At 63.5% G+C, this 9,251-nt stretch overlaps 1 protein-coding gene across 2 annotated transcripts; it reads right to left on the reverse strand.

Annotated features, from left to right (window-relative positions):
- Window positions 1-188: 188 nt before the first annotated feature.
- Window positions 189-7,763, reverse strand: COMP (cartilage oligomeric matrix protein). Of its 2 annotated transcripts, none has more exons than XM_060146645.1 (19): window positions 7,636-7,763; window positions 7,321-7,406; window positions 6,855-6,906; window positions 6,258-6,427; window positions 5,455-5,592; window positions 5,088-5,162; window positions 4,823-4,981; window positions 4,630-4,734; window positions 4,434-4,541; window positions 4,074-4,233; window positions 3,414-3,532; window positions 3,149-3,201; window positions 2,867-3,048; window positions 2,474-2,652; window positions 2,299-2,347; window positions 1,899-2,095; window positions 1,229-1,401; window positions 470-609; window positions 189-387 (listed from the first exon to the last, which is right to left on the reverse strand). In XM_060146645.1, the coding sequence occupies exons 1-19, from the start codon at window positions 7,712-7,714 to the stop codon at window positions 341-343; spliced, it is 2,271 nt and encodes a 756-aa protein (XP_060002628.1). In that variant the 5' UTR covers window positions 7,715-7,763; the 3' UTR covers window positions 189-340. The 2 variants fall into 2 exon arrangements, with proteins under 2 accessions (XP_060002628.1, XP_060002629.1); XM_060146646.1 differs by having other exon boundaries at window positions 7,321-7,424; window positions 7,636-7,710.
- Window positions 7,764-9,251: the final 1,488 nt, after the last annotated feature.

Consider the following 9,251-nt stretch of genomic DNA (forward strand, 5'->3'; position numbering starts at 1 on the left):
CCCCAGGAGAGTGAGTGGGATGCAGCAGGGCCGGACACTCCTAGTCAGGCTTCTAGGGCCCCAGCCAGTCACGGGGGGAGAGAGTGGCAGGCCCCCAACTCTCCCAAGGCCTGAGTTTGGGGTCCCTGGCCTCTCCTCAGAGGCTCGACCCTTCCATCTCCCCGCAGCAGAGACCACAGCCGGCTTGCTCCGCCACACACACACTTTATTTTGTCCTCTTTGAGCCCCTCTCCCTCCCCACCAGGCCAGCTGCCTCTTGGGGCCGGGTGCTGATGGCCTCCCACAGTGAGGGCAGCCGTGAGGGTGGCCGTCATCCAGTGGCGGGTCCTCACCTGTGTCCCTAGGCCTGCAGCAGCCTCTGGACCTCGTAGTCCTCAGGGATGGTGTCTGTGGGGAGAGGGTGAGCAGGTGAGGGGGGGTGAGGCTGGGCGGTATGGACTCCCCACCTTCCCCAACAGGGTCCTCTTACCATTGCAGCGGTAGCGCAGGTTGGCCCAGATGATGTTCTCCTGGGAGAAGCAGAAGACTCCCAAGCGGCCTCCCCGCATGGTCGTGTCCAGGACCACATTGCTGTCCGCAACCAGCTCCGGGCCCTCGTAGAACCTCACTCTGCGGAGAAGGAACGGACTGTGATTCGGGGCCCTGGGCCAGGTGCCTCCTCCCCTCTCAGAGCGTCGGCATCCTGCCCCATGAGCTAGGCCCCCTCCTCTCTAGAAGAGGGGGCCGTATGTCTCCCTGCCTGGGCCATGCTCAGGGCAGAGGGGGCTCCTGACCTGAGCCTCAGTTTCCCTGTGTGAGAGGATGGACATCTAGGGCCCTGCACACAGTAGGTGCTAAGCGTAGTGCCTGGTCTTCCTGGCAGCGTAGAGTGGGGATTGAGAAACCAGGAGTGAGTGAGACCCCCCTACTGCTGTGTGCAGAGTCCAGAACCACCGGACCCTTGAGCCCAGACCACCCAAACTGGCCCTGCCTTTTCTGAGTCCAGGCTCCCCCATGTCTCACCTCTCCTCTGGCCCTGCCCCCTGAGCAGCTCCCTGGACAGCCTGGCCCCTCCCCCTGTCCTGGGAGGGGTATCATGCCCTAGGGCCAGACAGTTATTTCTAACTGCCTATATTATTCCCATTTTACAGATAAGGGGACCGAGGCCCCCTGAAGCACCCCCCTCCTTCCCTCAAGAGCCAGGATAGAGCAGGGACTCTGGGCCCCCTGGCAGAGGGCGGGTTCCCACCTGATGTAGCCCACTTGGGGCCGGTGCTGCAGGAACCAGCGGTAGGATGTCTTGTCCTTCCAGCCCACATTGCGGGGGTCCTTCCACAGCAGCCGCACCTGTGACTCTGTGTCCCCCGTGTGCCACAGTGCATTCCGAAGCTGCTCCCCAGGGCCTGTGGAGGACTTCACGGCCTGCCACGCCGGAGAACAGGGGAGCGGGGGTCAGAGACCACACAGGCCACCAGAGCCCCCAGACAGGCAAGGAGCTGTGAGTCATAGAGGAGTGGTGGGGGGCCCCAGTATGCCTGGATGGGAGACCCATGAGAAAGCCTTGGGGGCCACGAGGAGCTTTGCAGTCAGGCTGTAGGGGCAGCAGTGGTTTGTGGGATAAACTTGAGTCTAGAGGACTTGGGGAATTCTAGGGTTTCAGTGAAATACTGGGGTCTATGGGGCCTGCAGGAGGATTTGGAACCTGAGGGAAAGTTTGGGGCTCTGTGAGAGGGTTTGGGGGCTTACAGAGAGATTGGGGGATCCCGGGGGAGTGTTTGAGGGCCTGTGGGAGGAACTAGGTAGAAAGACTTCTAGGTCCATAGAATGAGGCCGGGGGCTGTAAGGCTTTGGGGATCTGTGGGAGGGTTTGGGGCCTCCGAGTTGGCACTGAGACCAAGAGTTCAGGTAGGGCCCAGCACCTTGAGCTGGATGCCAGGCTCTGCCACTGCACGGAAGGGGTTTGCCTGCCAGTATGTCTGCTCCATCTGCTTCCACATGACCACATAGAAGCTGGAGCTGTCCTGGTAGCCAAAGATGAAACCCGCGTAGTCGTCATCCGTGACCGTGTTCACGTGGAACGTGCCTTCGAAGTCCACGCCATTGAAGGCCGTGTAACCTGGGGAGAGGAAGGGACGCTAGCCCCTGCCGCACCGGGGCCCAGAACCGCCCCCTGGCCCCGCCCCTCCAGAGTCCAGAACGCCCGACCCCTGAGCCCAGACCACCCAACCTGGCCCCGCCTTTCCTGAGTCCAGGCCCGCCCCGTCCCACCTCTCCTCTAGCCCCGCCCCCTGCACGGCCTGGCCCCTCCCCATGTCTCACCCACACCCAGGCCAGGGTCGCTGTTCATCGTCTGCACGATCTCCATCCCCTGGTGGGGTTCAAAGGAAGAAGGGCCTCAGGCCAGCCGTGTGGGCCTCGGCTCCCCGCCCCTAGCTTAGGACCCGCTGTGGCGGTCCTGGGCTCCCCCCACCTCCCGCCTGGGCCCCGCCCGCACCTGGTTGAGCACCACCCAGTTGGGGTCTATCTGCGCGTCGCCCTCGGGGTCCAGCACGACCGTCTGGAAGGCCCGGAAGTCGGTGAGGGTGACCTCAGCGTTCTCCGGACACACATCGATCTTGTCCACCACCTTGTCTGCATCAAAGTCCCCCTGGCACGCGTCGCCCACGCCGTCCCCTGAGAGGAGATGGGAGGCCCCCCCACCGTAGTAGAATCAGCTCCAGGCCCCGCCCCAGGCCTGGCCACGCCCACACAGGCTACCGGCCCTGCCCACACCATGTCTCCAGCTCCGCTCACACGTGCCACTGGCCCCACCATGCCCACCCCAAATCTCACCCTAGTGGCTCCACACTAGCCCCATCCCCACCACAGGCCCTGCACCCTGCCTTACGGTCCACGTCTTCCTGGCCCGGGTTCGGCACCAGGCGGCAGTTGTCCCGACTGTCGGGGACCCCATCGTTGTCATCATCGTCGTCGCAGGCGTCACCCTGGCCATCGTGGTCTGAGTCCTGCTGGGCGCTGTTGGGCACTGTGGGGCAGTTGTCCCGCGAGTCCTGGTGCCCATCCCCATCCCTAGAGTGGGTGGGTGGGGCAGAGACAATGAGACCCCAGAAAGCTGGATCAAGGGCTGCCCACCCTGGGTGCCCACCTCAGCCCCAGATGTCCTCCTTACTGGTCTTGGTCGCTGTCACAAGCATCTCCCACAAAGTCGTGGTCCACATCCCTCTGTGGGCGGGGGAAGGTTGTAGATGTCCTTAATCAGGGCAGAAGAATTCAGAAGCCTCCTGCCCACCCCCAGTTCCAGAGCCAAGGTCCTTCCTGACGTGGAGGAACACCCCCCCACCCCCCCAGGCTGCTGGGACTGGGCTGGAGTCTTGTTAATCAGCCTGGTGCTTACCCCAGGGGTCTGACCCAGCTGGGGTCTGGCCTGCCCTCACCTGGTCTGCGTTGCTCTTCTGAGGACAGTTGTCACAGGCATCCCCTACACCATCGCCATCACTGTCCTTCTGGTCTGAGTTGGGCACCCTGGGGCAGTTGTCCACTGCGTTGCGGATCCCTGCGGGAAGCAGAAGGACAGAACAGGATCCCAAGATTAGGACGGGGCCAGGCTGACTTCAGCAGGGCAGGTGCAGCCCTGGGGCTAGCTTGGGACAGAGTCCCACCCCATCTTTGGCTCCCAATAACAACAAAGTTAAACCAAGTATTCATGCCCAGTCACCAGCCTCCTAGAGACTAAATGAATGGATGGCGGTGAGGGGACTAGCTCTGTGAATGCACCACCTCGAGTCTCTGCCCAGATGTAAAAATGGTACCTCCTCAGCCCTAAACCCCAGGCTCACGTCTCTGTCCTCTTATTTCCTCCCTGCAGCATCTAACACAGGGACCACCTTCCCCTCCTCCAAAAGTTCCTTCCTTTTCTCCTCGCCATCATATCCCAGCTTGCATTTTGCTGCCCGCCGGAGCATGGTCCACGGTCCCTGGAGCCCTAGGCGAGCACACCCCCTCCGGCTTCCAAAGGAGGCCGAGCCCCGCCCAGCCAAGCCCCGCCCCTTGGTGCCAGCCCTTCCCTCTCCTCTCCCCCCTGCCACAGAGCTCACGGTCGCCGTCTATGTCGTCGTCGCAGGCGTCGCCTCGGCCGTCGTTATCTGTGTCCTTCTGATCGTCGTTCTTCTGGGACTGGCAGTTGTCGCATGCATCGCCCCACTTGTCGCCGTCCGCATTGCGCTGGTCTGGGTTCCGCACCAGCGGGCAGTTGTCCTAGAGGTCAGGGCCGGTTGGGAATAGTCAGGCCTAGAAAGGCAAATGTCACTCCCCGGACTGTCCGTCTCCGAGGCCCCGCCTCCTCTGCAGGGAACCCCCTAACCCTCTGGGACCCGTGAGATCAGCCTCTAAGGCCACACCCCTCACTCGAGCCAAGCCCCCATCTAGTCTCACCTAGGCCCCCGCTTTTGCCCCACCTTCTCGTTGAGGACGCCGTCCCCGTCGGCATCCGGGTCGCAGGCGTCTCCGATGCCGTCGCGATCCACGTCCTCCTGCCCTGAGTTGGGCACCGTCACGCAGTTGTCCTAGGGGTGGGCGCGGCGGGCATGAGGGGCGCTGCCGGGGAGCCCCGCCCACCCTCATACCAGGCCTCGCCCTTCAGACCCCGCCCACCTTTCGGCACTGGCGCTCTGAGCAGCGCAGCTTCTCGTCGGGAAAGCCGTCCAAATCTGTGTCGCTGCCGCAGAAGACCCCGTTGCCAGCCCAGCCGACACCGCACTGCGGGTGGGGGAGTGAGTGGGTGCTCCGGCGTGGCCCCACCCCCGGACCCTCATCGTACGCCCCTCCTTGGCCCGCTCGCACTCACCACGCAGGATCGCGACCCATCACGCTCCAGGACGCAGTCGGCCTTCTCGTGGCACGGGCTGGGCGTGCCGTCGGGGCAGAAGCGCTGTGCGCGCCGACGACAGCCTGATGCCTGGTCTCCCACGAAGCCGGGCTGGCACGGGCCGCACTGGAAGGAGCCCTGAGCCCGGGCCACAGGAGGTCAGCGCCCCCCCACCCCCGCACGCCCGACACTTCGCGTCCCATCCTCCATCTCTCAGTCCTTCCCCTCTCCTCCCAGGCCTTACCAGGGTATTGACGCATACGGAGTTGGGGACGCAGTTATGCTGCCCGGTCTCACACTCGTTAATGTCCGTGCAAACCTGGGTGGGAGGGAGGGCAGAGGTCACTGATCCTACGCAGATACCCCCAGACCTCCCACCCGTTCACGTCTCCTCTGAATCCTACCTCTCCCCTGCATCTTGCCTCCAAGCCCGACCATCCCTGACGTGGACCCTTAACTTCCTCTGTTCCCCAGACTCCGGTCCCTATGCCCTCCCGCTGGAGCGAGGCAGGAAAAGGCTGCGAGACTGGAGGTCGAGTTTACTCAACAAAATGCCCCCCACCCCAACATGCTTCTCCTGGCTCCCCACCCCAACCCCCCACGGCCCTCACCTGCTTATTGGCCTTGGCGAAGGCCAGCCCCACGCCCTCGTGGGTGGGGCCGCTGTACCCCGGCGGGCAAGCCTCGCAGCGGAAGCCCGGACTGGTGTTGATGCAGCGGACGTGGGGGAAGCAGGGATGGGCGTTGCACTGGGGGAAGAAGGGCCCCGGAGGGTCAGAGGACGGACGTATAGCTGGGCCTCCCCGAGAGAGGCTTCTCAGGGCTTATTGGGCTTGTACTTGTAAAGTTCAAGGGCCGTCAGCTACCTCTTGGGGGGCGGGGAGTGCCATGTGGGGCAGAGGCCACTGTCCCAGGGGTCACACACGGTTTTGCCTTGATGTGGGAAGGGGCAAGACCAGGCGGGGAACAGAGCGTGCCTGAGGGGATCTGCTCCCGGGACCCGGTGGGCTGGGTGCTCATGGGCGGGGGAAGACATTTTGAGGGCGGGCGTCCCCAGAGGAGGCGGATAGTGGTCGTCGGGGCGTGCGTGCCCGGCGGTGAGGAGGCTGTCGGGGCGGGAGCCCCCCGGTGGTGGAAGGGTGGCTGGGGTCGGCGGTTCCCGGCGGTGAGGGGGGGTCGTTGAGGCGGACGTCACCGGCTACGGAGGAAGTCGTCGGGATGGGCGTCCCAGGTGGAGAGGGGGGTGGTAGTGGTGGGTGTCCCCCGGCGGTGGGGAGGTCGTCTGGACCTGCGCCCCTGGAGATGAGGGGGCTCTCCGGGAGAGCACCCCCAGCGGATGAGGAGTTCGTCGGGGCGGTGGGGAGCTGTGGGGTCACGCATTGGGGGATCGTCTGGGCGGTGGTGACGGACGCACCTCGTTGACATCGGCGCAGTGCGAGCCGTTGCCGCTGAAGCCTGCGGGGCAGGGTCCGCAGCGCGGGCCGCTTGCTGTCTCGGTACAAGCCACGCCGGGGAAGCAGAAGCCGGGCGCGCACTGGCTTAGGGGCCTCACGCTCAGTCTGGGGGTGCGCGCGGGTTGCATCCCTGCGGGGGTGGGGCGGGAATGGTTAGGGTCACGCCCAGGGGTGGAGCCTGGGGGGGAATGGCCCCTGAGGGCGTGGTGAGATCCTGGCTGTTCTGCGACCCCGCCTCGTACTGAGCGCTCTGCCCTCCAGGTTTCTCCAGTATCTGGATCTCTGCGCTCGGCCGTTTTTTGCTTCTCCCTCCGCGACTCTCCACCTCCCAGCATCTCTCGCAAGGTTTCTGGCACTTTTGGGGTCTCCCCTTCCCATAGTCTCTGTCTCCCCTTCCTGTTTCTCTCTCTCCATCCCTCATCCAATCTCTCCATCTCTGTCAGCCTCCATCTTCTCTGTCTCTTTTCCTCCCGGTCTGTCCTTCGCTCTCTGTCTCTGTCTCCCCATCTCTTCTCACTCCCCCGCCGCCCAGTCTCTGCCGCCCCAGCTGCGCTCACCGCACGCGTCACACTCCATCACCGTGTTTTTCAGAAACGTGATCTCCTTGACCTTTGGTGCAAGGGGGATGGGGTGTGGTCAGCGGGTCCATCCCTTTCCTCCCCCGTCGGGTCTCCCCTCTCCCTCTCTCAAACTCCCTTCCCGCAGACCCACCCACTCGGCCCGGGTCCCCTCCCCACGGACTCCCTACCCCGAGATCCCTACTCTCCTAGCCCCTCTCTTCCTTCCCTGGGATTCCCTTCCCCCCTCACGGATCCCTACCCCTCTCCCGCGGAACCCCCTTTCCCTGGGACCCCTCTTTTTCCTCTTTTCCATAACTCTGGACCCTCTTCACCTCCACCAGGATCCCCTTCTCCAGTCCTCCCCCCACTCCTCCACACTCCCCTACCTCCGAGACCCCCTTCCCCTCTTCCAAGCCTCTCTGTGCCAAACCGGCACCCCCGTCCCCCCAACCCCGGCAGGCACCTGCTGCCGCAGCAGTTCCCGCACATCCTGCAGCGCCGCGTTGGTCTCCTGTAGTTCGCGTAGCATCTGCGGGCCCAGGTCTGCACCTGCGCTGACAGGGGGCGCTGGTGGGGCGTCGGGGACCAGAGACCCCCATCACCACCCCTCACACCGCCGCGGCAGGGACCCCTGACGCCCACCCCATTTCCTGAGCCTCTGCCCCGCTGCCTGCTTTCTCCGCCCCGCACGCCCCGGCGAACAGTCCCCGAGTCCCAAGAAGCCGCGACCCCAGGCCTCCCGCGAGTCCTGTCCGTTTGGGGGTCAGGCGCGGCTTACCCAGCGGGATCTGCCCCTGACCCGATGCGACGAGGGCAGCCAGGGTGAGCAAGAGAACGCGGGCGGCGGTGAGGACCATGACGGCGGCGGGGAGCCGGACAGCGGCTCGCTCTCTGCCGCCCACGAGGCCCGCGTGTCCTATTTATGCCGGCGGCGCGGCCGGCCCCGGGGACGGCCCTCCGCGGCCCTGCCCAGCGTCCAGCCTCAAGGTAAACAGACGGCGCTGGCCTCCGCGTTCAAGGCCCCGCCCAGCGCGGCTGAACCCGGATCCGGCGGGGAAACTGAGTCACGGGGGGAGGGCTTGTGCGGGGGTTATTGGGGCGGGGAATCAAGCGGGACCGCCCTCCAGCCCTCTCATTCGCTTATCTGAGTGATGGTTGCGTGCCAAGACTCGGGCATAGCTGGGAACGAAGTGATCGCCACAGTGGCGCCCCTCAGCTCACACTTGGGGAAACTGAGTCAAGAGTGGCTAAAGGTTAGGACTCACCTCCTCCCCCAACCCCTTTCTGATCTCTCTCTGCGGTTCTCAAGCTGGTGAGTAGGGGAGGGGGGCAGCCTGGTCGCCCAGGGGCCGGAGCCCACTCAGTCTCCCAATCTGTGCACTGGGCTGTGTGTGTGTCCCTCCCCAGCAGGAGGGTGAGCAAATTAAAGGGCTGTGGCTGGAGGAGATCTGAGCGGGGGAGGCCCTGTGCTTCTGTTTGTCGAGACTTTGCCATACCATCCAAGCTCCAGTCCAGCTCTGTGGGAACAGCCTGTAATAAAAATAGAAATTACTGCTAATCAGGAAAATCCTCCCAGCCCAGCCATGCTCTTAAGCTACAAAACACCTCTGTTTTCTGGAGTTAACCCTCTTTGCCCCTACCCTCCAGCATTTGCAGCCTCTGTTCTATAGGCAGGGAAACTGAGGACCAGAGACAGGAAGTGACTAGCCTAGGGCCACTGAGAGGGGCAGGGATGAAGCCAGGGTAGGTTCCTTGCCAGATTTGTTCTCATGGGAGGTTGCAGAGAAGTCACTGAGGGCTTCCTGGAGGAGGTGGCAAGGAAACCTAAAGGAAAGGAAGACTCAGATCAGCAGAGACAAAAAGGTGAGGACGGTTCTGGCAGAGTGAAGCATGTGGAGCTTGGAGGTGGGGAAATTTCAGGCACATTCATTATTCTCAAACATGCATTGAGAACCTACTGTGTGCCATGTCCTGTGCAGGATGCTGGGGACACAGAGTGAACAAGCCGGACTGGGCCCCTCCCTTGTGGGGAACCCAGGTTGGTGGGGAAGCAGCTACATGTAATCATCCCAAGGGGCCAGGACTGTGGTGGGGAATGCACAGGCAGCAGTGGGAGCTCCAAGAAGGTGCCTGACCCAGCTTGGGATGGCAGGGGGAGTCTGGGCAGGCTTCTTAGAGGAGGAGGAGGGAACACCGAGCTAGGACCAGGAAAGTGAGGAGGCCATGGCCAGATAAAGAGATGGTGGAAAGGCATTCCAGGTAGAGGAACAGCATGTGAAAAGGCCCTGAGGCAAAAATGAGCCTGGTCTGATGGACAGATTGATCTCAGGGTAGAGAAATCTTGGGGGCTCAGGAGAAGTAATACCAGTGGGGCAGGGCTTGCACTGCCTTCTG

The sequence above is a fragment of the Lagenorhynchus albirostris genome, chromosome 3, assembly GCF_949774975.1.
Source record: "Lagenorhynchus albirostris chromosome 3, mLagAlb1.1, whole genome shotgun sequence".
NCBI classification, from domain to species: Eukaryota; Metazoa; Chordata; class Mammalia; order Artiodactyla; family Delphinidae; genus Lagenorhynchus; species Lagenorhynchus albirostris.